This window comes from Pan troglodytes, chromosome 1 (assembly GCF_028858775.2).
Source record: "Pan troglodytes isolate AG18354 chromosome 1, NHGRI_mPanTro3-v2.0_pri, whole genome shotgun sequence".
Taxonomy (NCBI): domain Eukaryota; kingdom Metazoa; phylum Chordata; class Mammalia; order Primates; family Hominidae; genus Pan; species Pan troglodytes.
Window position 1 is genome coordinate 196,798,413 of NC_072398.2, and position 24,804 is coordinate 196,823,216.

The 24,804-nt window shown below is 49.1% G+C and overlaps 2 protein-coding genes across 8 annotated transcripts in view; one reads left to right on the forward strand and one right to left on the reverse strand.

Annotated features, from left to right (window-relative positions):
• Positions 1-17,734, reverse strand: part of C1H1orf94 (chromosome 1 C1orf94 homolog) — a 52,985-nt gene extending 35,251 nt beyond the window's left edge. Inside the window, exons 1-2 of one of the 3 annotated variants that reach the window (XM_054680990.1) lie at positions 6,109-6,410; positions 5,203-5,405 (exon numbers count right to left, since the gene is read on the reverse strand). In XM_054680990.1, coding sequence (XP_054536965.1) covers positions 5,203-5,267 — 65 coding nt within the window. In that variant the 5' untranslated portion in view covers positions 5,268-5,405; positions 6,109-6,410. Of the gene's footprint in view, positions 1-5,202; positions 6,650-17,585 lie in introns of those variants that run through there. The other 2 variants (XM_016958749.4, XM_016958748.3) reach the window with 2 other exon arrangements.
• A 250-nt stretch (positions 17,735-17,984) lies between these two features.
• Positions 17,985-24,804, forward strand: part of CSMD2 (CUB and Sushi multiple domains 2) — a 643,557-nt gene continuing 636,737 nt past the window's right edge. For 3 of the 5 annotated variants that reach the window (XM_016958727.4, XM_016958733.4, XM_016958736.4), the window contains exon 1: positions 17,986-18,372. In XM_016958727.4, the coding sequence (XP_016814216.2) occupies positions 18,186-18,372 (187 nt within the window). In that variant the 5' untranslated portion in view covers positions 17,986-18,185. Of the gene's footprint in view, positions 18,373-24,804 lie in introns of all 5 variants that reach the window. The other 2 variants (XM_016958744.4, XM_063782964.1) reach the window with 1 other exon arrangement.

Consider the following 24,804-nt stretch of genomic DNA (forward strand, 5'->3'; position numbering starts at 1 on the left):
AGATTAGGGGAATGAATGAATAAGTAATCCTTGAATAAGTGGCTTGCCACAATTCTCTAAGCCCAAACTTAAGACTAATTAAAAGATAACTGAACCAGATTTTGGAGTTAAATCAGCACTAGACAGAACTATTGATTTCTCCCCCAAAACCCATTGCTCCCCATTTCTTCCCCACCTTTGTAAATGGCACACTGTCCAACCAGGGGCTCAAGCTTGGAATACATAGCCTCTTTTATTATCATTATTATTTTAAAAGCTTGAAACTTGGTGATGGGAGTGATAAAGACAAGACTCAGACATGGAACTCAGGCTGATGTCTTAGACTAGAAACCAGCTCTGGAGATCTTTGGAGTCTAATGCTCTTGGCTAGTGTTTTCTCCTCTTGGAGGGGTCAACACCTCTTTGAAAATCTGAGGAAAGCTTCTCTACACCCTTTTGCCTGAAAGACATCCTCACAGCTCTCAGCATTTGGGGAATTACTTCAGAGACCCCATGGGCCACAGGTTGGAATCCTTTGCTCTGAGGCCCTACACTCCCCACCTTGAGTTTGCCAGTGTTCAGTCTCAACACCCCAGTCACATTGATAGTGATGCATGCCCCCGTCCTTGTTTGTCAAGTGAACTCGTGCGTGAAGCAGAGCATGAGCCTCAATGTGTCTGTTTGTGTACCCAAATCATCAGTAGGTCCATTGGCTCATCTTAAAACACACAATTGAATCCTCCACTTTTTCCATCCCTACTGCAGTCACTCCTACCCAGCCACTGCCACCATTAGGCCTCCCCTGGACTCTGACAGTATCTTCCCAGAGGCCTCCCACTTCCTCTCCCACACACTTACGAACCGTCTCCACACAGAAGCTGGACAGAGATTCAAACATTAGTGAATCTGTTCATGTTACACCCCTTCCTAAAAACCTGCAAAAGTGTTCCATAACCTGTGGAATAAAATCTGAACTCCCCGCAGTGATCCTCCAGGCCTCCTGAGGCCTTGCCTGCCTGTCTCTGTTATACTTATACCATGGCCGTGTCCCCATCCCTCCTGACTCTCCCGTCTCGCTGTCCCTCTCAAAGCTCACTCCCGCCTCACAGTCTTTGCATTTGCTCTTCCTTTTGTTTTTGTTTTGAGACAGGGTCTCACTCTCACCCAGGCTGGAGTGCAGTAGTGCAATCTTGGCTCATTGCAGCCCCGACTTTCCTGAGCTCAAGTGTTCCTTCCGCTTCACCCTCCCGAGTAGCTAGAACTACAGGTGTGTGCCACCATGCCCAGCTAATTTTTGTATTTTTTGTAGAGATGAGGTCTTGCCATGTTGCCCAGGCTGGTCTTGAACTCCTGGGCTCAAGCGTTCTGCCCGCCTCAGCCTCCCAAAGTGTTGGGATTGCAGGCCTTAGCCACCGTGCCTGGCCCTTGCTCTCCATTTTGCCCAAATGTTCTTTCCAGAACTTCCCCTGACTGGCTCCTTCTTAGAACCCAGGTCTCAGCCCAGATAATCACATCTCCTCAGAGAAGCCTTCCTTGACACCCAGATTAAAGGAGCTCTTCCTATCACTTCCCTCTGCTCTATTTCCATTATCACACTTGTCACCGAAATTATCTTGTTTATTTTTGTGTGTTTCTTATGGGTCTCCTCCACTGGGAATACCATTCTTTTCACATTCTGAAGATATCATAGTTTTTGTATTTACTTGCTTCTTTTTTCTCCTATACTAGAATGTGAGCTCTAGGAAGGCAGGGATTAATGGAGTTCACAGCTCCATCCCCCTAGTTTCTCACACAGTTCTAGCATATAGTAGATGTTTAATAAATATTTGTTGAATGAATAATTGAGTGAATGAATTAAGAAATTGAAAATGTGTCCACAGAGTGAAAGTCGACTTGGGGAAAAAAGTGAGTGTAGTATTGGTTGTCATTAACAGGAAACAGAATGCAGACAGGGAGGATCAAATTTGCATGGATTGGATCACCCCTGGATTATTGTACTTGGCTTTCAAAGTTACACTGCCACAAGGACCAACAGTGTGGACAGGAAACTAACCAAATTGGCACATGGGGAGAAACTTAGAAAACCAGAGGTGGTTAGCTTATAGAGACAAAAACATTCTGGGAGGAATTGTTGCTGTCTTGCTGTCTTTCACTATCCAAAGGGGTATCGAAAGAAAAAAGACATAGATTTGGCTTGGAGTACTAAGGGCAGAATCCAGATCAATGGGAATTAGTTTGATAGAGACATATTTCAGTGATAGAAAGCAAAAGGTCTTTTGAGGGGGTTCATAGCAAGGGAAGGGGCAGCAAAGGGAAGTGGTAAGCTCCCCATCTGAGAAACTGTACCAAGTGGTACAAGTGCACCACTTGGCAGGGACACTAAGGAGGGGATTCAAGCAGTGGAAGATGGCTCAAAAATCTCTTTCAAATTTGAAATGTCTAGGTTCCTATGATAAATAGGCGCAGAGTCAAGAAAAAGAAATTCTGGCCAAAAAGAATTGTAGAATGCACTTACCTATCTACCACAATACAAGAAAACACCACCAAAACCAGGTCTACAAATTAAGCAGCAGAAAGACCAGCTGAGAGATATCTTGTGCACCTGAAGGCATTCTAGAAACAGTAAGAACAGCTCCCTGGCTTTTCACTCTGTGTATGATCATTCAGTACATGGGACTCCCAACTATTTTGACTATTCAAAGATGCCCCAGATTCTAAGACAGGACAGCCGACATTATTGCCTCAGGGCCAAGGCGGTCTTGGGTTTCATTTCTGAAACTCTACTACTTCCTAACTGCAGGAGCTTGGGCAAAGAAATTAACCCCTCCAAACCTCAGCCACGTTATCTGTAAAAGTAATTTCACTTATAAATGGAGGGGTGGGGGTAGCAATTGAAACCAGAATGGCACAATGTGATAATTATTGAAACTCAGTGATAGACACATAGATATTCACCATATTATTATTCTATGTGTTTGAAAATTTGCATAATAAAAAGTAAAAAGAGATGGAAAGTTTAAAAGAGTACCTACCTCATGCAATAATTGTAGAGCTTAAAGAAATGATCACATCTGAATTGCAAGGAATTTTTACAAATCTGAATTATTACCATAAATGTTTAAATATCCCATTTAATCATTCCAACAACCCTACAAAATGTATAGTATTAATCTCCATTTGGCAGATGAGGAAACCAAAGTTTAGATAAATTAAACAGTAACAAATTCTTCAAATGGCATGGGGCTGAAATGGAATCTGAAACCAGAGTTATCTGACTCCACCAGCACACCGCCTTTATTTTAAGAATAGCTCATTGTGTTCTATTTGGTTGACAATTAGGATATCATTTATTCATCTAAGTCATTGGTTTCCTATCTCTTTTCTCAATAGCAGAAACATGTTTTTCAAATTCAGCCCTACTCAGAACTCTAGTAAGTAAAACTGATAAAAGCTAAACAGCTCTGGCTGAAATGGATTTTGGGGCCCAGCAACCAGCCCACTTGACTCCACAGTGACCCGTGAAGCACCTTGAGGTATATGGAGCATAGTGTGAACCCCAGATTGAAGCCAACAACAACAACAAAAACAACAACAACAACAACAAATCCCAACCTGAAGAAGTACATGTTAAGAGCAGCCTGATTTGTATAATGCATCTTTCATTTCCCTGTCTCCCATCACATTGGATCCTCATTATCAACTCTGAGGTAGACAAGGCAGCGCATATCACCCTCAATTTGCAAATGGGGAAGTAAAGGCCAAATGGAGTTAAGCAGCTGGCCAAAGGTGCACCAGTTCAATTTTCAGCCAAGTGCAGACTGGAAGTCGAGTCTGTCTCCATTAACTCTGTGTGACCTGGCAAAGAGGATGCCATCTACTGGAAATTGCTACTGACCCTTGGTCCACAAAGTGGACAATCAGCTTCTTGGCCATTGAGAGCAGAGCACAGCCCCATGGGCCTTCCTGCCAAGGCCCTGTCCCAGAGCAGATGGCAATGAGCAGGGGAGAAGGGCTCAGTGCCACTGAAGGGCCTGACAGCAGGATTTTAGCTGTAGATGGGCCATTCCTGTCTTGAGTCTTGTCATGCTGAGCACAGGGCAGGGAGGCAGGACTAGCCAAAGTGCCTTCCACCTTCATCTGCAGTAAGTAAATGAGCCCACAGAGGGACAGCAGGTAGTGCAGAGCTGGGTGTCATTTACACTTTGCTTTTCTTCTTAGCTCTTGCTTAGGCATCCCTGAAACCTGAGGCAGCTGATAAATGCCTGAATGGCTCCCCAACTCCAGAGCATCTCTGAACTGAGCTGTAGCATGTGTTGGAGCAGGCAACACTTAATTATCGGTTAGTCTTTAATTAGCTCTTAATTATTAACACTTAATCCATCTGTAAAATGGGGACACTAATACCTGCCTCATAGGGACTCTGGGAACATTAATTAAGTTTACAGTTCACTTTGAAGATGCAAAACGTGAAATAAGTGCTCAACGGCGGTATTAATAACCACAGCAGATTTACTTTCTTTTCCTAATTTCCCTTTTTCCTCTCTGCTCCTTCCTTTCCTTTCGAATATCCATCCTCAACAATATCTGCCCAACTTTGCCCTGATGGAGAAACACTTAGCTCTGTGTTTCCCAGACACAGGATTTCCCATCCCGGAAACGGGCTATTTACAGCCATCTTCCCGCACTTTAATTTTCTATTATGTCCTCTGAATATGTCAGTGCCTTCCCAGTAAATATTTTGATGTGTGCTCTTGCAGCAGCTTCTGTGGAGGCTGAATGGGACAGCTGCTCCCTGTATTAGGGAATTCCAGATGTGATTTAAAACCATCAGACTCATCCATGTGAATGCCTAGCCTTTAGGTGGGAGAGGGGAAGGATCTTCTAGTTGCTTCTGGGGAAAGCCACAAGCCATATAACCCTTAGCCTTAGCTAGGGTGGTTTTTCAAGGACCTCAGATTCACATGCGTTTAGGATGAGAAATGTCTGCTTAACCGGCTGGTGAAGAGGCAGCCTGGAATATAGCCCTAATCTGACTCTTCACCCACGAAACTTCAGAACTTTGGTCAGCTCTTCTATAAAGCTTGGACAAAGGACCATGGAGGGGGCAATATACAGCCTTTAGGGTTTCACCTGCCTCAACAGTGGGCCAGAACATTCCCCCAGAAGGTCAGACTTCATCTCCTCCCTCCTCCCTTGCTGCCAATGGAGTAGGGGGGTACTTACTCTTCTTGAAAGCTGAGCTCATTGCCTCTTAGAGTTCCAACCACAGGGACAGAGAGCTGCTCCATGGAGGTCCAGGGCTGTGAGACCTCAGGCAGGCCTTGAACTCTCTTCCAGATTTCATGGCAAGTCTTGTCTAGGCTGTCTTGGGGTGTGTCCTCGTGGATCCAGATGTATCTGGGGAATGGGCCCAGGGCGCAGGGGCCCTTGGCCACCAGGGCCGAGGGTGAAGGAAGCCCATTCCCGCTGGCCATCCTCCTCCTCTCTTTCTGGAAGCCCCTCTGTCCACCCAGGGCTAGAACACAACCACCACCACCCTTCATTCACCAGAAAGGGAGATGAGGATGGGGCTTGGCAGAAGTGGGTCAGTTCTGTCTGGCTTTCGCTCCAGCAAGGTGGTTAGGTTCAGAGGCCTTCTATTTGTGTGGGAGGGGTGGGTGGAGGACAGCTTTCTTTTGGGGAGGGGAGGGCTTATTTTGATTTGTTTTTATTTGCTCTTTCCTGACTTTTGCCTCCCTCCCCCTGTCCCTTAGAAGAAAATATTTAAAAGTCAACAAAAACCAGTAGCTTAGGAACAGTGGAATGCTGCGGAGCTCAGGAACCAGGCGCCTGGGCGGGCAGAATGACATCTGGGAACAGCTGGAAGGGGAGGGCTGGCTCTCCCCACAGTCCCTGGCACTGCCCCCTTGCGACGCCGCCGTGACAACTTTCGGCGCCTGGGCTCAGCCCATGCTGTCCCGCTAAGCCACGCGGAGGACTGGGTGCGGGCCTGGCACCATTGTAGGCACTCGGGGGGCGGGGCCCCGCAGGAGACGCTCGCCTGGGCGTTCCCAGAGAGCCCCTCGCAGAGCGAGCGTCAACGGCCCGACTCCTACCCCCGGCCCAGGTCCTGCTTTTCTCTCGCCCTACCTCTCCTGCTCCCGGTCTCCCGCTGCTGCTCTGCCGCCCCCGGAAAGAAGGGATGAGGCGTGTGTGGATGGGCCCACAGCCCTTAGTCCCCGGCCCCCAGCAGACCCCTGCCCCAGCCGCGCCGCGCTGCCAGGCGGGCACCGGGAAGGGCCCAGCGGCTCAAGAGCGCTCTGACTCGGCAAGGCAGGCTGGGCCGGGCGGCTCCCACCAATTTGCCTGCCAGTAGCTCCCACACCCTCGCCGTCGTCGAGCGGGGGAATTCTTTCTGTGGGTTTCAAACGCAACGGCTCGGTGCGCGGGGCGCCCTGGGTTCGGAGCCCAAGACCCGCCGGTGGGGTGGGTGGGGGTGGGGTCCAAAGGACCCCAGAGCGCTTCGGGGGATCAGAAGTCAAAGCCAAACGCGCCGCCGCCCCACTTCGCCGCTCCACACAAATCTCAGCTCCTGCCTGGGGGCCCCCCGGCAACCTCGATTTTAATCCTAACTGCCATTTTATGGGGCGCTTGCCCTGTGCCAAGCGCTGGGCTCACATTCAATCCTATTAAAGCTCGTGAAATTAGTACCACTTTTTATTATCGTTCTACACGGGAGGAAAGCGAATCTCAAAGTCATAAGGGATTGCGTCCAAGGCCCACTGAGAAAAGGGAAGCTGAGACTCAGACCCCAGCACTCTAGGCCTGATCTAGCCCTTGACCACTGAGACAGCTTCAGTAGGTGGGTAGGAGCAGGAGTAGGAGGTCCGAGGTGCAGGGAGAAGGGCTAAGTGAGCTGTTTGCTGATCAACAGGCCCCTACCCTCACTGAAGCGGCTTCATTCAATTGGGCACTGACACAGTACCTCTGCTGAGGGAGACTTTCTGGTTCCGAGAGTCAGGGGGTTGCTTCTCTAGTAATTCCCCTGAAAAGGAAAAGCAAGAGGGTGGAGAAGGAAGAAGGAAGAATGCACACAAATAGAGGAAGATGGCAGTCTATAAATGCAGGGCTGGGTTGAATCCTGACACTCATTTCCGAGCTGTGTGACCTTAAGAACTTTCTGAACTTCTCCCATCCCCATTCATAATTCCCCCAGTACTGATGCAACCCCTCCTCTGTGCCCGATGAGTTGCTGGGCACTGAAGAAGCATAAGGGTGGGCAAAAATGGCATGGTCCCTGCTCTCCTGGAGCCTGTATACTAGCGAGGAGAGATCGATGCAAACCAGCCAAGCGAGTAAAGCAGCAATAATTACAGATGCAATGGGACTCTGATGGAAAATAACTATTAGGTTGGTGCAAAAGTAATTGCGGTTTTTGCCATCACTTGCAACGGCAAAAACCACAATTACTTTTGTACCAACCTAATAACAAAGTGAGGCATTAGGGAGAAGAGGGGAGGCAATATTCCATGGTGGTCCAGGCCGACTTCTTTGAGGAGAAAAATTTGAGAAGGATGAGAGGAATTCCTTTTCTGTAAAATGGCGTTAATAAATTATGAGGATCATGTTTCTGGCACCTAGTAGGCACTCAAAAAATATGTGTTGGATGAATTAATGGTATACTGTATGTAAAGTGCCTGGTATACAGTAGGTGCCCAATACGCAACCTTGCTCTTTACAGAGGGGCTGAGTTCCTGGAAATGTTTACTCTAAATTTTGAAATCTGAGCTTCATTCTCCTTTGATTTTCATTACAAAACTGAAGATGTGTTCCTTTGGGGAAAATTCCGAGGGCCTAGACTGAATAAAATTATAGTTAAGAATGTAGAAAACCTTTTAAAATAGTGTATTTAAAGGAAAAGTGATCATTTCTGATGAAATATTAATAGTTTTAAATGTCACTCAGTGTTTGTGCTGCTTGGCATTTGGTTGGCTAACACCTAAGCTTAGAGCAGAACGCCAACGACCCTGCACTGCCCAGGCCCCAGGATTCTGGAAAGTTAGCCAGCTCACTCACTCTTCCTGTTCCCTCTCCCCCTCAGCAGGAGACCAGGCAATGGGGGCTAAATCAGAAAGGACTGCAAAAAAAAAAAAAAAAAAAAAAAAAAAAATCAAATACAGCAGGGATAGGGAACAAAGATAGAGCATGTTTTTAGAGTGCACAGACGAGATTTCTAGAAAATTCTGCAAAAATCTTAAGTGATGTACTTAGAAATAGTATAAAGCTATGTCCATATGGTAGCCACTAGCCACATGGGGTTGTTTTAATTTTAACTTTATTTTTATATAAATTAAATGAAAAATTCAGCTCCTCATTTGCATTAGCCACATATTATGTGCTCAGTAGCCACATATGGCTAGTGGCTACCATATTGGACAGCACAGAGAACATTTCCTATTATTAAATACATATTTTCAGGAACCAGAGTACCTGGGTTCAGATTCTGAGTTCACGTTTTCTGGCAACGTAAGCTTAGGCAAGTTACTCTGTGCCTTGGTGTATTAGTTTGGTAGGGCTACCATAACGAAGTCCACAGACTGTGTGGCTTAAACAACAGAATTTTATTTCCTTGCCATTCTAGAGGTTAGAAGGCCAAGATCAAGATGTTGGCATTGTTAGTTTCACTCTGAGGTCTCTCTCACTGGCTTGCACTTGGCTGTCTTCTCCCTATGTCCTCACATGGTCTTCCCTGTATATGTGTCCCTGTCCTAATCACTCCTTTAAAGGACACCAGTCATATTAGATTAGGACACACCCTAATGGCTTTTTTCTTTTTTTTAATCTTAGCTACCTCTTTAAAGGACTCATCTCCAAATACAGTCACATCTGAGGTATTTGGTTTAGGATTGCAGCATATAATTCAGCCCACAACATTTGATTTCCTAGTCTGTAAAATGGGATGATAATAAAGAATACTTGCTTTGTAGAATTACTACAGATGTTCTATTACTAACCAATTGCTTAACACATGGAAAGTCCCTCGAACAACAACTGGCAGATAAATGTGTTATACAGTTGTTTGCTTGTTGATTACACTGAAATGCATGCCTTTGGAGTTTCTGAATAGCAGCTTTTGTGTTTTGTGTAGACAGGGAGAATTTTGTTGTACTGGGGAAGTTGTTCTGTGATGGAGAAACAAATTCACATAATCACTTACGCCTTTCCAGGCTTTGTTCATTTTTGAGCACCCATCATGGGTCAAAATTGTGAAAGACACAGGGATTAGAGATGATGAAAAAGATGTCTACCCTAGACAGAATCACCTAGTGAAGGAGGCGGGGCAAAGCATTCCATAAGTGCCTGGTGCAGAGCAGTGTGATATAAACTGACTTATTCCAGTTTCCATCCAACATGGAGTTATGTTCCTCCAACACATGTATCTATGCCCAGCACTGTTTGAGGTGCTGAAGATAGAGTAGTGAAGAAGATGAGTTTGGTCTCTGTCTTTTTTAGAGTTTAAAGTGAAGCATTTAATGGTCATGGACACCATTTAATCTGTAAATTATTTTTAGCTTGGAAAACTTCTTGAATTCCCCCTGACTACCTACATTACCCTGGGCAGGTTGGTTTAACCTCAATGTCTCCATTTGCTCATCTATGAAACAGAGACAATAAAATACTGACCTCATAGACTTGTTTTACGATAATGAAATAATACATGTAAAGTGCTTATAATAGCTTGGCTAATGTATGTATCCAGTGAATGTTGGCTATCATTATTTAGAATTCTGGGATTCTTAGCTTTTCTCTGTGGAACCAGGAAGGCCTAAGGAGCAGGCAATTATCCTTACCTCCCATCCAGTCAAAGCCTTTTCTCATCTGGCTTTCATCTCTGACACAAACATGGCTAGGCTGGAAAACTCAGAAACGTGAGAATGGCCTAGGCTCTTTTACAATCATCATATAGCCCCTAAGGCTGCTTACTCTTGTAGGTCCTTTTAGGTTCCTCATCTAACATATTTTAAACACACCCACCTCTCACCATAAAAATAACTTTTTGGCTATAGAGGAAAATTGAAAGGATTTTTGCCATTTTGCTTTTGAAAGTTTTTGGCCATGAGTAATTTATTTAATTTGTGATGGGCTGTGATTTCTCACCAATCTTAGTGCCTACTCGAGAAATCTTGTGCAGTGAGAAAACTCCAACCTACAAATTGTTACCAAATGCAATGAAATTTTTATGACTACTAAATCCAACAGTTAATGAAGTTGACATAATGTTATACTCTGCATTTAATTAAATATTTACTAATTTCCATGTGGCAGTGTTCTTCTTTGCATTGTGGGACTAATCATACAATGTTTAGGACTCAAATGCTTTTGTAGGTCCCTAAAACCCAGAGGGACCCCCATTCCCATGCGAATAATGCTCAATGGGTCCAACTGCCCAGAGGCAGGATCCATGCATAGGAGTATCCCAGGCAAATATCTTGGGGAATTAACCATCACAGCTAAAGGAAGAGGAGGTTGCAGCCATGTTTCATGGGAATGGGCCTCCCCCTCATGTTGTCTCAGCAACAGGACAGGGCTGCAGAGCAGCCAGCCATTTCTAGGACTTTGAAAAGGAACCTTGAATATTCTGCAAGCAAAGCTGTGACTCTGTGGCTTCTCTCTCCTGGCAACACCATCGGTGATCTCTGCCATTTCTTGGGGGTTTTTCCCTTACTATTGCCTTGTTCCTTGCCCACATGAGAGGAGGCAGTTAAGAGCTCGGGTGGTGGCAGCTGACATACTTGAATTGGAATTCCTACTCTACTACTTGATAAAGGTGGCTTTGTATATGCTTAACTTCTCTGACATTTCTTCATCTGCAAAGCTGTAAAAACAATAGGTTTGGGGTAGGAAGAAGGTTTAAATATGGAAATGCATGTGAACTTCTCAACACAGTGCCTGGCTTATGGTAAACTCTCAATAAAAAGAAATGTGTAATTATGATTATCACTAGCTATTGTTATTGAGAGCCTAGCAACGTAAAAATGGCAGCCTATGAGATCTCCACTTAAAGTTAGGGAAAAGGAAGGTCCTAGATGACAGAAGAAAAGAATATGGTGGTGGCAGTAGTGGTCCAGTGAGGTAGCAACAAAGTCAGAATTCAGTTGGCTTTCCGCCTGCTTTGGTTTTTCTGCCAGACCCCAGTAGTGATAGGTATGCCAAGGATTCCTGGCGAGGCCCTTTATGGGAAACCCTTCAGCTAGAAGCTTTATATTTTGCCCTTCCTTCCGTAGCTTCCATGCCGGGACATTGGTCACTAAAATGCATTCACTTAAGACTTCTTCTACCTTACTGCTGAGAAGATTTGAGGCAGCTTTCAGATTAAAAAGTACAAACTACAGCATCAAAGAATAAAGGAAGAACTGACTCTAAGGAAAACAGAAACAGTTGCTACTTTCCAGCACCCGAACTGGTCAGGCCGCATGGAGGTAATAAGGCAATAAAACTGGGTATTCTTATTTGTCAGCTAAAGCAAAAATGGAAACACGTCGGGTGGCAGAGTTTTTGTTTTCTGACAGCAGAAAATACACATCTTCATCTGCAGAGACAAAATGTTTCCAGGAAATAACCCCAAGCATGAATTTATCATGAGTCCTTGTATAAAGGACACTGAGTGACACAGTGGGCAATATATGCAATTCTGTTTTCATAAAAGACAGAGATGCTGTTAGGTTCGTCAGTTTCTCCCATCAGGGTTCTCTGAAGACAGCATAACATTAAATCATAACTCAGTGAAGGCATTTCTTTAAGGAACTCAAATAATGAAGTCTAGAAGAGATACCTTTGGGTCCATTCCACAAACATTACTGAGCACCTACTTAACCATCCATTCATCCATCCATCCATCCATCTGTTTATCCATTCATCCAGCAAAAATTCCCTGAATGTTCACCATGTACCAGGCACTCTGAATGGCACTGACAAATACTGCTTGTAAGAACTGTCACCTGGACTGAATTTTGAAGGGCAAATAGGAGAAGGCTAGTCACAGAAGGAGAAGGGAAGCCTTCTAGGCGGAGAGAACAAAACACAGAAGGATCCAGGGGAAAGGGGAGAGAAAGCATGGCTCATTGCAAGAGTACAAGGGTGTCAGAATGGCTTAGAGCTTAGGGATTCGGGAATAGGGAGATCTGAGGCTAGAGGGGCTGGCAGGGACAGATGACGGGGGCTCTTGTAGGGAGGGTCTAGCAGGGAGCTTGGATTTTACTCTGTAGGCCACAGGGGAAAGTCCGGGGAAGACAGAGGAGCTGTGGAATCAGGTGAGTGTTTTAAAAAGATAGCTGGTGGCAGAGAGGAAGATGCATTGAATAGGGCAAGAGCAGAGATGGGCACTTGTTACTCAGTTGTTGTAAGTAACCTGAAACATAGCCATTGTGGACTCTGGTTAGAATCTGGGAGGTGTCTAGGAGGCAGAATTTGGAGGGCTCAGTGATGGCTTGATGTGGGGACTGGGCAAGATGGGAGTCCAGGATAAATAGGTTTCTGGCTCAGGATCTGGGTGGATGTGGAAACTGTTCCCTGAATTGGGGAGCTGAGCAGAGAGGCAGGCTGGGGTGGAGAACTAGAAGTGGATAAGTCCAGGTCTGAGCAGGCTGTGGTGGAAGGGGTGGGGTGGGGCTCCTATGAGACATCTGAGGAGAGAGAATGCCAGATACAATACAGACCCTGGGACTTGGGAGAAAAGAGGTTTCCATCCTAGAGTTGCCCATCCACCAGCAGGGACAAATAAGAAAGCCAGCAATTATGGAGAGACTGTTGAGTCAGAAGAGAGGTCTATTTCCACCCCACACCCTTCCTTGGTACCCTGTGAGTGCTGCAGATTTACACACTGTGTCCTCCCTCCCTGAGCTGGCCCACTCTGTGCTTTCTTCCTAGAAAGTGCTGGTTCTCACCTGCCCTTTCCCATAGGCTGAGCTAGGAGCCCTTCTTATTTCCATCACATGCTATATCTCTTCTGGAGTAATCAATCATGCTTTGCTGTTTAACGCTCTTCTCAATAAACTCTCAACCCCCTGAGGACAGGGGCCATGGGAATGTCTTACTCTTCTTTATATTTGTTTCCTCAACACCTAGCACAGACTCTGACATGCAGCTCAGTGTGGCATGAACAAATGAATGAAAGAGTAAGTGAAGAGTAAGTGAATGACTACACAAGATACTATGCAAAAAATGAGCAAGCCTGCATAAAAGTATTGCTAGCTGCTGTAACAAACTCCAATATTTCAACGGCTTAACACCCTGTTTTGTCACTGGCATGAACTCTTTTTCCTTATACACAAATGAAGAATTTTCGCCAACAATGTCAGAATTTGGTGACCACAGCATGTGGTAGCACTAGAGGAATGGCCTAGGCTGTGGGCCCCTTCTCACTTCTCCCTCCTGGTTTCAGAAGCCCACAGCCTCACCTTGGTGTGGTCTGGGCTTTTTCCTCATGAAGCCCCTCTGTCGCCACTCCCTGGGCAGCAGATCACTGCCACCTCTATGGTGATAGCCTCGCCCTTGGGAGATACTCGCTTTGGCCTGATCATGCTCATGATTTTAAAATTGTGCCCCATTTGGGATCCTAAGCTTTTCCTCTGAGCCCATCTTTGTCCTGTAGCCCTTCTCTGCAGCCCTGCCTGCCCCTTGGCCTCTATTTCTGCCCTCGCATTGCTAGAATCTCCCATTTGCTCGCTCTCTCTCTCTCTCTCTCTCTCTCTCTCTCTCGGCTTCAGAAGGCTTTTTGATCTTTTCCTGGGTCAGAATGAAAATTTCAGGGCATCAAGTCTACAGCTCCTCCTTGAATGAGGCAGAGTTCTCCAGAGCATCAGGCCTTGTATTCTTTCTAAATCAAACTCTGATTTTATCTGGATATTAGGCTTATCTTGGCTAGTCACTAGACTGCATTGGGCTTTTTTGCAATGTGATATTGTAAAGACACCTCAACCCACGGCTGCCTGTTGCTCATAGGGAGAATGGGAGGGACAGGCAGGGAGCCAGCACTGGGGGCTGGGCTGAGACCCACACTCTCCTAGGCTAGATGGGGGTAGGCTGTTATGTCTTTGACTCCTGCCTCTCCATTGCCCTGCAGATGTTTCCAGGGTCCCCATCTCTGCCTTTGCCCCCATGTTTCCTGGCTCAGACTATTGCAGTAGTCTTCTAAGTGGTACCCTTTCCTTTCTTACCCTTTCCTCACAGAGCAGTTAGAGTATATGTCAGGCCACATCACTTGGCGTCTCTTTCCCAGAAATGAAAACCTACCTTTCATATTCAGAGCTGTCTACTTTTCACTAAAGGAGCCATGCTATACACAGAAAATAAATGTAAACAGATATCTCTTTACATATATTTTCTGACTGTCAAGCGTCTCTCTCCTCCCTCCATCTGAAAAGTCATCTCCTCCTGTTATAGAATGAATTGTGTGCCCCCCCACCCAAATTCATAGGTTGAAGTCCGAACCCCTAGTACTTCAGGATGCGACCTCATTTGGAGGTGGAGTCTTTAAAAAGTCAGTTAAGTCAAAATGAGGTCATTGGGTTGGGCCTTAATCCAATATGACTGGTGTCCTGATTAGAAGTTTGGACACAGATATGTACTGTGGGAACACATGTGAGGACACAGGGAGAAGAAGGCAGCCATCTACAAGCCAGACAGAGAAGCCTCAGAGGGAACCAACTGTGTCGACCTCTTGATCTTGGACTTCCAGCCTCCAGAATTGTGAGGCAATACATTTCTGTTGTTTAAGCCACAGGGTCTATGGTACTTTGTTGTGGCAGCGGCCCTAGCAAATTAATACACCTTCTATTTCTCACTGGCTAAGAATAAAATGCAAACTCCTCGCCATCTCCTAATAGACCCTATGTGATCTGCCCCACTCCCCATCTCCCATTGCTTACCTCGATCCAGCCCCATCCTCCTCCTCCTGGCCCCCTTTCCTTTTTACAGCCTTGCCTGTGCTCACTATACCAAAAGCTCTTTCCCCAACTTTGCATGGCTGCCTTGCTTAATTCTATTATTATATTAATTAATTAATTCATAGACAGATAGTCTGGCTCTGTCACCCAGGCTGGAGTGCAGTGGTGTGATCATGGCTCACTGCAGCCTTGAACAGCTGGGCTCAAATGATCCTCTGGCTTTAGCCTCCTGAGCATCTTGCTTAATTTTAGATCCCATCTTCCACCGTTGCCATCTCAGAGAGGCCTTCTCAGACCATCTCCTTAAAGCACATCCCCATATTGTTTCTCCTAGCACCATAAACTTTCCTTTCGTATCATCCTTAATTAGTAACTTTATGTGTATTTGTATACATATTTTCTGCCTTCATCAAGTCAGGGACTGTTCACTAGGTGTATATTCATTGTCTAGCACAGCACCCAGGCACATAATGATGCTCAATAAATATTTGTTGAGTAAATGAATCTTCATCTTTTTAAGGTCTTTATCCATGTCTCAGGTTCCAGACCAAATCCTACTTTCCTTCTTAAATTAGCCTTCTGATCCCCCAAGTCCAGGAAAAGCTCACTGTCTTGACATGCCTCTCGGTAGCATGCCGGTTCTTCAGTCATGGTGATTATCGCTGTCTGACGGTATCAGTTACGTGTGGGTTTCCACCTCTGGCCTGCATCCTCCCGAAGCAGGACCACACACTGTGCACCTCTGCAGGGCCCACAGCACAGCCTCGCTCAGGGCCCCCGAGCACAGGAGGCGCTCAGTGAAAGCATGTGGACCCAAATAGATCAGAGAGCAGGAATGGCGGAGGATGTGAGTAACTGGGCCTTTTGCAGGGATAAAATAGGTGCCCCGCCCTCCACAGCCCCCAGGGAGAAGGATGACAAACGCTCCTTTTGCCCGGGAAAGCTCTGGGGGTAAATCTCATCTGCCCGTTGCAGCCACAGAGCAAAGTTCTGGAGCTGAGAAGAGGGTAAGAGAAAGCCCATTGGCCTGCAGCCCCAGAATTACAGAGCAGCCCAGACTCTCTTCTGCCCAGCTGTGGGCTGCACAGGAGGCCTGGGCATCTCTGCCAGTTCCTTTCTCTGGAGGAGAACCCCGCCTCCAAGAGAGGGGTAAAGTCGGAGCTTAGAAGCCAGGAGCCCACCCCCAGGCAAGCCCAGCTAACAGCCCCCAAGGCCACCACCACCACTCACTCCCGGCGTAGTCAGTCCCTTCCTCCTCTCCAGGGCTGGTGGGAAGGCTGAGCCCTCTCTTTCGGGGGCTGAGTCTGGACAATGGGAAGGGAGAAGCCCCCTCCTCACTGCCCCGGGGACATAAAGCAGGCCTTTCACTGAGGAGTTCTGGCTGCTTCGGTTGGTTCTTGGCACCCAGCAAGGCGGCGTCGGGAGGGGCGGGCATACAAGCGTGTTGGGGGTGGGGACCAGGCCCGCGATTCTGAGGAGGTTCGCCCGCCCAGGGCCACCGGGCTGGCTCCCCAGCTGTGGGATGAGCTCATGCAGGGAAACCGGAACAACTTGGGGTGGGGGGAGGGAGGAAGAGTGGCATCTAGGAGGCTGCGAAAGCGTGGCTCTGGGGAGGAAGTTTTTCATGGGGAGTAGGGACAAGCCTCCACTCCTCCAGCCCTGCCCCCGCCCCCCAATTCATATCGTCAACTCCACAGCCCCTCTTCACACCCTTCCTTGGATGGAAATTCCTGGCCACGCTGACAGCCGGCCAACCTGGGTCGCCAGCCACCCCCAGCCTGGCTCGCCATCCCTACAGTCCCTCTCCACACCCTTCCCCGGAAATTCTCAGGCCCCACCGCCCGCCGGCCACTGCCCCCTTGGCCACACAGATGCCAACGCTCCGTTTTGGCCAAATCAGGCTGCCCTAAGCCCGGAGCACAGCTTCTCTGGGGTGTGTCGGCAAAGGGGGCGGGGGTGCCCATCGCAGGTGCCTTTCCACTGCACGCGCCAGCAGGAGCCTCCTCTCTGGACCTTGCCCCTCCCAGTTTCCTCCAGCCTCCCCCCATGAAGCGTCTCTTCCCTCTCGCCGAGAGTTTGGCGTAGACAGCGAAGGAGCCATCGTGACTGGCGGAGAAGCCTGGAGTAGACGAGACAGAGACGGCGACCGAGTCGGGTGGGGGATGGGGTGGGGACCGACACTAAGCCCTTGGGGCCTAGAGGCAGCCGCTACTGGGGAGAGGTGGGGAGCAGCTCACGTCCTTGGGAAGAACTCTCTTGGTTTGGGGCCTTGGCTGGGAGGAGGAAGGGGAGAGGAAGAAGTAGGATCCGATTATTTAAATTTGGGGATAAATTGTACTAGTAACTCTTGCACCGTCCTTCCACCAACCTCACTCCCCACCCCCAACTCGCGTGCACACAGGGACCGCCTCTGCCACCCTGAGATTTTTGTCTTAGGGTAGGAGTGGGACCGCACTGGTTCCCCCCCCTCCCCACCCCACACACAACCCCCCTCCACCGCCCTCCAATTCTTAACCCTGCCTCTGTCTACGCACACACGCCCCTCTCCTGAGATGGGGTAGGAGGCTATTGTGAATGAGGCTCATAAACATCGCCCCCGGCCCTAGATGGCAAGTTCAAAGCCACCACCCAAGATCAGCTGGTAAGAGCCAAGACTTGGGGAACGCGTCCTTCTTTGGTTACCTTTTCCCAGACAGGATTCCAATTTCCAAACGTGGAAGAGGTGTGCGTGTATGTGCCTGTGTGTGTGAGTGCGTGTGTCTCTGTCACTGTGTGTGTGTGTGTGTGTGTGTGTGTGGAGAGGGGGGTGTATTAATGGGTGATGTTATAAATGAAAACAGGAGGACTGAACTTAAAAGAAACTGGTCAATTGCAAAACAAACACGGATAAACAACCCTTTAGATGTAATTTGTGGTTTATCTGGAGGTGGAGGTGGCGCTGAAGAGGAACCCCCGCCCCCCAATATTTTTTCCTTAGCTGCGCCTCCACCCCCAGCATTTGGAGCGGCGGAGAAGCGGCTCCGGAGTGATTAATCCGGGGATAATTCACCCCCTCCCGCCCCCCGGCGCGAACCCCGCGAAGCGGGATTGGAGCGAGTCATTTCCGAGAGCGCAGCGCGCCTCTCCCCGGCCGGGCGGACACTTGGTTCATTCCAGCCGCAGAAGCTCAGGGCTCCCGCGTACCGGGATTTTTTCCGAGCAGAAAAAAGCTCCAGAGCTCTCCTGACCTCCTTTCTCCTCGGCGGCGAGCGGAGCCTCTCCCTCGGCGCTGCCGGCTGCGCCATGCCGCGCTCGCGGGGACGGGAGCAGGGGCGCTGCGGCTGCCCCGCGGGGAGGGCTCGCGGCGAAACCGGGATTTCGGCGCTTGTGCCGGGCGCCGGGAGCCGCTGGGGCCGCCCGCCGCCGCCAACGCCGCCGCCTCTGCTGCTGCTGCTGGGCTGGGGGCTGCTCAGCGTCTCGGCCGCCGCGGGTGAGTCCAGCCGCGCCGAGGAGCCAGCGGCCGCCGCGCGCCCCACCCGAGCCCCGAGCCCACCCATCCTCGACCCGGTCCCAGTCCCTCCCCCCGCCTCTATCCCTGCCTGAATCTCCCACCCTCCCAGTTGCCTACTCTCATTCTCATCCCTGCCTCCGTCTCCCACCCCACCCTCAGCCACGTCCTCACCTCCACCCTCACCCTCACTGCTGCCCCAACCCCAGCCGCAACTTGGACGGATGCGGCCGGTGTGGGGGCCTGGGAGACAGACATCCCCGCCCGGGGTTGCGGGGCACCTGGTCTGTGGCTTCAGTTTCTCCAGCCTCCCAGCCCCCAAGGTGCTAGGCTTTTTCCCGATAAACTTTCCGGGAGCCCTACTCCCCCGGCTCCTGATTCTGCCAGGCACGCTGGTCCTGGGGGCTGGAGAGGAACCGTGCGCCCCCTCCCCATTTCTGCGTCTGCAAGGTCTGCCCTTCCCTGCCCCCGCCCATTTTCTCCAATTGAAACCGGTGCCCCCTCTGGAACCGACTGGAGACTGCGGCCGCCATCCCCCTCCTCAAATGCTACCCCTCCCTCGGCGCTCGGACCTAGGAGGGGGTTCAGGTGGACGCGTGCCCACGGTGGGGGTCCCCCGCATTCCTTGCAGGAGGGTGCAGGTGGGGGCTGGAGGGTGTTGAGGGATGGGAAGGAGGGGGTGGGGGTTGTAGCCCGGGGCGGGGGAGGGAGTGCCGCCGCCAGGCTTCGCGCTGCCACATTCCCCTCGGTGCTCACTCCGCGCCAAAGTGCCCTTTCCCGCGCCCTGCTGCAGCCGAGCGCCTCGGCTGCGGCAGCGGCAGCGGCGGCGCGGGCGGCGGGACCAGCTCCCGACGACCGAGTCCGGGAAGGGGCAGACCTAGCGGGTGCGGAGAGTCCCGGAACTTCGCGGGTGTCTGGCTGCAGCTTGCAGCGCGCGGGGGAGGTACGCGAACCTTCGAGGGAACCCGGTCCCCTGTGGAGGCTACTGGCCGTGACTGGTGCCCTCCCGCTTTACCCCCAGCACCCCTCCGAAGCTCAGTTCTAGCTACAAGCTAGAAAGTTCCGTGTGCCCGGGTGGAGACGGGTCCAAACCGGGATGCCTGGAACCGCATTTTCATTTAGCCCGCGAGGCTGACACCCACTGGGGGAGAAACCGAAACACCTGCTGGCCAGGCCTAGACCTAGGGCACCTTCGACCTGGAGCCGTGTTTTCTTTTTTGTTTTTGTTTTTGTTTTGTTTTGTTTTGTTTTGTTTTGTTTTGTTTTGAAACCACCGATTGAACCTCTGAAGGCTTGGCCTGGACCACCCCAGTTCCCCTTCTTGGGAAAGTGCGCCTCTCCTCTGGCAGGTCAGTGAGTGGCGAGCTCTCTGGCCCACTCTGGCCTTCAGCGTCTTGTGAGTCTGTCCTCGCAGACCGTGTCGCCCACCGCTTAACCGCGGCATGTTGGGGTTCTTGGTCAGGGAGGGCGCCCCGAGCCAGCTCTGGCTCTCTCATTCCTAGCTGACGGGACTTTCTTAGGTTCTGCTAAGAGTCATAGCCACCGACACCCAGAGAGGGGCGCCCGCGGTGCGCGCGCCTGGGAGCTCTGGCCTCTCGCACACCCACACCCACTGGGAGGCTGTGCATACCGACGCTGCTGGTCACCCAGACTTGCCACATGGGCGGTGGGGGAATCGCTGCTACCTCCCGCCAGGCCTCCCGGACGTATGTTGAGGCGAGGCCGGTCTCTGGCTTAGCTGATTGGAGAATGTCTCGGCATCGGACTGAATGGTTTTTCTGGCTAGATTTGTCCCTGCCCCTTGGGCATATCCTGCCCCTAGGGGAGAGAAAAAGGCCGACTCACCGGCGCTTGCACCGCTCAGCGGTGCTGGAATCCTGCCCTATAGAGATCCATTTGCTCGCAGCTCCTTGCTCAGTAGAGAAGTTGGGGGAGGGGGCCTTGTGTTCACGGCTTGGGGTAGTTCCTCTCCGGCAGGCCCTGCTCTGGCTTGCAAGGTTCCAGTACATTTCTTTTCTTTTCTTCTCTTTCTTTTTAAATTTTTTTTAAGACGGAGTTTTGCTCTTCTCGCCCAGGCTGGAGTGCAATGGCGCGGTCTCAGCTCACTGCAACCTCCGCCTCCTGGGTTCAAGCGATTCTCCTGCGTTCAAGCGATTCTCCTGCCTCAGTCTTCCAAGTAGCTGGGATTACAGGCGACCGTCACCACGCCCGGTTAATTTTTGTATTTTTAGGAGAGATGGGGTTTCACCATGTTGGCCAGGCTGGTCTCGAGCTCCTGACTTCAGGTGATCCGCCTGCCTCTGCCTCCCAAAGTGCTGGGCTTACAGATGTGAGCCACCGCGCCCAGCCCAGTACATTTCTTTTTAAGCCTTTCCCGCATTTAGATGGGCTGTTTGGCCTTGCACGCAGCAGAGATTTGGAAATGGACTTGGTGACAGAAGATCGGCAGGATTTGGTACATTAGAAGGGGAAACACATTCATTTTGTGTTCAGTTCACACTGTTGAATTTAAAAGATGCTCAGGACTGAACCGTCTCCCTTCCTCGGCTCAGTGATCACTGGATAAATGAATAAAATGATTTGAAAAAGGGGAGTCTCCTCACCCACCCATACCTTCTCCCCTCAACCCCTTTAGTCCTTGTCCTGCCTTGCACTCCCCCTCCCCCTCCCCACCCCAGCCTCCCTGGAGACTTCCCACCAATTACCTGCTGGCCCTATCAATCATCCTCCCTTTTTTTTTTTTTTTTTTTGAGAGGGAGTTTCACTCTTTTGTTGTCCAGGCTGGAGTGCAATGGCGCAATCTCGGCTTGCTGCAACCTCTGCCTCCCGGGTTCAAGTGATTCTCCTGCCTCAGCCTCCTGAGTAGCTGTGATTACAGGTGCATGCCACCATGCCCAGCTAATTTTGTATTTTTAATAGAGAAGGGGGTTTCTCCATGTTGGTCAGGCTGGTCTCGAACTCCTGACCTCATGATCTGCCCACCTTGCCCTCCCAAAGTGCTGGGATTACAGGCGTGATCCACCGCAACTGGCCACCCTCCCTTCTTAAAACACATTTCCCTTTGACCTGTAAACAGGCTCATCTTTACCACAAAACAAGCCAAGAAGCCTTCTTGGCCCTATTGACCTATCTAAGCCACTGCCCCATCTCTTTTTGTCTTTTAGTCACTTCTCTTCAAAGGGGTCTTCATGTCAGTTTTCTCTACTACCCGTCACTCCTTACTTCAGCCTCTGTCTCCAGGATGACACTGGAACACTCTAGAAGAGAGCACCAATGACCACCTCAATTGCCAAATACATTGTACTTTATCTTTATTTTCTTTTATCTCTCTGTGGCTGTGGCCACTTTGGATGAATTTCTCTTCCTTGGGCTTCTGGGACACTATGTTTTACTGATTTTTCTCCTATCTCTTGCGTGTTCCTTCTCAGTCTCTAATACTAACACTTATTCCCCTCCCTGAAGTATGGTGTCCTGCAGCATTTAATTCTTTGTACTTTTTCCCATTCCTTTTCACCACTCCCTGGGTGAGCTCATCCTTGCCCAACCCTTTCACTACCACACTCTGAAGCTTCCAGACAGATCTCTTCTGCCAAGACGTCTCTCCTGAAATTCATCTATTGGCTTCCTGGTCCATGGGAATTCTGGGTCTAGGTAACCCATATATCCAGCTGATCCTTGGACATCTTCACTTAGATATTTCCCTTCCAAAGCAATCTTATTAGCTTCTTTCTTAAGCCTCCCGTATTTCCTTTGTGAGCTGGTGGTTCTTGTAGCCTCCCAGTTATGGAGCCCAGAAACCTTTGGATTATCCTCAACTCCTTCCTTATCATATGGTCATCAAATTCTGTCAGTTTCATATCCTCAATTATTCTCAAACCTAGCTACTTTCCTTGAGGAGCTCTGAGCATTGAAAAAGCTATCATGCCTTCCACTCCCCTACTAACTAATTTTAAAAAAGCAATATTAAACTATAAGTAGATAGTTTAAGTAGATGGAATTCTGACAAAGTTCTGATTTTTCCCATGCCAATTACATCATGGCTTTAAAAAAATCAAATGCCAAATTAAAAAAATTTCCCCTGCTTTGTATGTGGTCTGAGTGCTTGCTTTTAGTCAGCCTCTTGTAGACTAGAGCACTGACTGTACTCAATGTTCTACTGCAGTACAAACTGAATTGTATTAAAAAGCATTTATTTGTCTGCCTTATATATTAAAATGTGAGCTTACTGAAGGCAGGGATGGTGCTTTATTTCTCTTGGTATCCCCATATCCAGCTCAGGTTCTGGCATAGAATTGGTGCTTGATGTATGGCTGTTTGATCAGATGATTTTTACAGTTTTCTTTTTCTTGGAGAGTTTTCCAGGGACCGATAAGACTAAATCAGGGGTCAAGGAAGCCAGCTGGTTTGCAGAGGTAATAAGATGACAAAGACATCTGGTCCCCTGTTCCTTTCCCCACAACTAAGTATCACCGTTTGGTTACAGTTCCCTAGGTTCTAGAACCAATGCAACAATAAGCCCTTGGCATACCACTCTCCTCCAACCCTGAGCCAAGGAAAGGCGTTTCACTACTCAGTCACTAGTGTGTGTATGAATTTGAATTTCCATTTGCAATCAAGCTGAGGGTTTATGGTTTTTAAAAAATGAGCTGACTGCAGCGGAGAGTGCCCACCATATCTAGGGCTGGTGAGTGTGTGGCTTTGTTGAAGGTGAGATTAGAATCATGCACCAGGGACTGGAGGACCAAATTGCAGGGTCTTGGACACTGCCTGGTTTGGGTTTCTCCGGCAGAGCCCAGCAGTCAGCTTCAGCAGCACCCCCTTCACCCTCCTTCATGTGCCTGACCTGCCTGTTTCACCCTCATCATCACGCCAGCAGGATTAAGGGAACCTGATTGCTCCGCAGAGCCTTGCTGGAGACCCAGCTGATCTTCAGGCCTCTCTAGGGCTCAGTCTCCCTGCTGTAAAAAGGACAAGTAATTCCTGAGTTTTCGGAAGGATTAGAAACCAGAGATGCAACAAGTCCAGTGCCATACCCCATCGAATGTGCCTATTAAATAGAAGCTGGGGCCAAAGGAATCAGCCAGGAAGTCTATGTGCCCTCACCATGTCCTTCCCCACCTACCATGCTCAGAGAGCTGTTCTGGACACCCAGGGGAGTTATAATAACAGCTCATATTCACTGAGTACTCACCGGCACTGTCTTAAGCACGTGGATGTATTAACTCAATCCTCTCAGCCACCCAGTGAAGCCTGCAGTATTATTATTCCCATTTCATAGATGAAGAAACAGGTTCAGAGAGGACACATAACTTATCCACGCACTAAGTAAATAGCCGAGCCACAGTTTGGATGCAGGCCTGGCTGACGCCATATCTTTTACTCATAACCTTATTGCCATTCAACTTCTTGGGGACCCAGCTGGTACCACGTCCCTGGAAGCTTCTGCCCAGGCTGCCTTCTTTGGCCTTGCTCTTCCCACTGGGCTGTCCTCATCAGTTATGCTGTGCTGCTTTTGAGGCCTGAATCCCACACTTTTAATCCTCAAGCAGCTATCGTCCATTCCTTTCCACCACAAGCTCCTGGGGTTGGGGGAGGCTGTAAAGTCATTCTTGGTTTCTAGCCCCAAACACCCATCTAGATGGAACTCTACCGTGGGTTCTTACAACTCCTCACGTTTCCTTTGTTGTCAGAGTCTTCAGGACATATTGGAATTTCATGCTTAGTGAGGTGGTTATCTGTCTCATTTCCCTAAAGGACTGTGAACTGAGGCAGGGCAGCGTAGAGCACATAGTGAACACTCAGTAAGTGTGCTGATGAGACAGTCAGAGCTGATGAGACAATCAGAGGCAGGTTGTTTGGAGCCCAGGGCTCCCTTTCCTTTAGACCACCCTGTTGGGCATTCCCAAGGGCAGCTGGGGGCTGGGAAGACTGGAAACGGGTTAAGGGGCATCTTCAAGTAGGAGGCAGCCCCAGGCCCATCTGCACAATAATAATAGCTCTCCTTTACCGAGTGCTGGTTAAATGCTTTATAGATATTACCAGTTAATTATCACTGTAATATTGTATTTGAAGATACTGAGGCTCAGAAAGTAAGCAGCTGAGCCAAGGCTGTAGAGCAGGTAGGTAAAGAAGGCGGGATTAAACCTCAAGTCTACCTGACCCTAGGGCCCATCTTTTTGGAAAGCCCTTGTTACAGTGCTGGGCCCATTGTTACCATTCAATACATGTTAGATACTATTACTATTACTACAACTACGGTCTACTTGCTTTCTGCACCAGCCTCTTAGAAATATAAGAGAAACAATTCATACACTCTGCCACTCTCTGGCACCACTAAAGCAGTGGGGGGAGTCTTTTCTCTTTGCTCCTCTGGCTGAAAGCACACACCTTAGAACCTGGTCCCCTCACTCAACC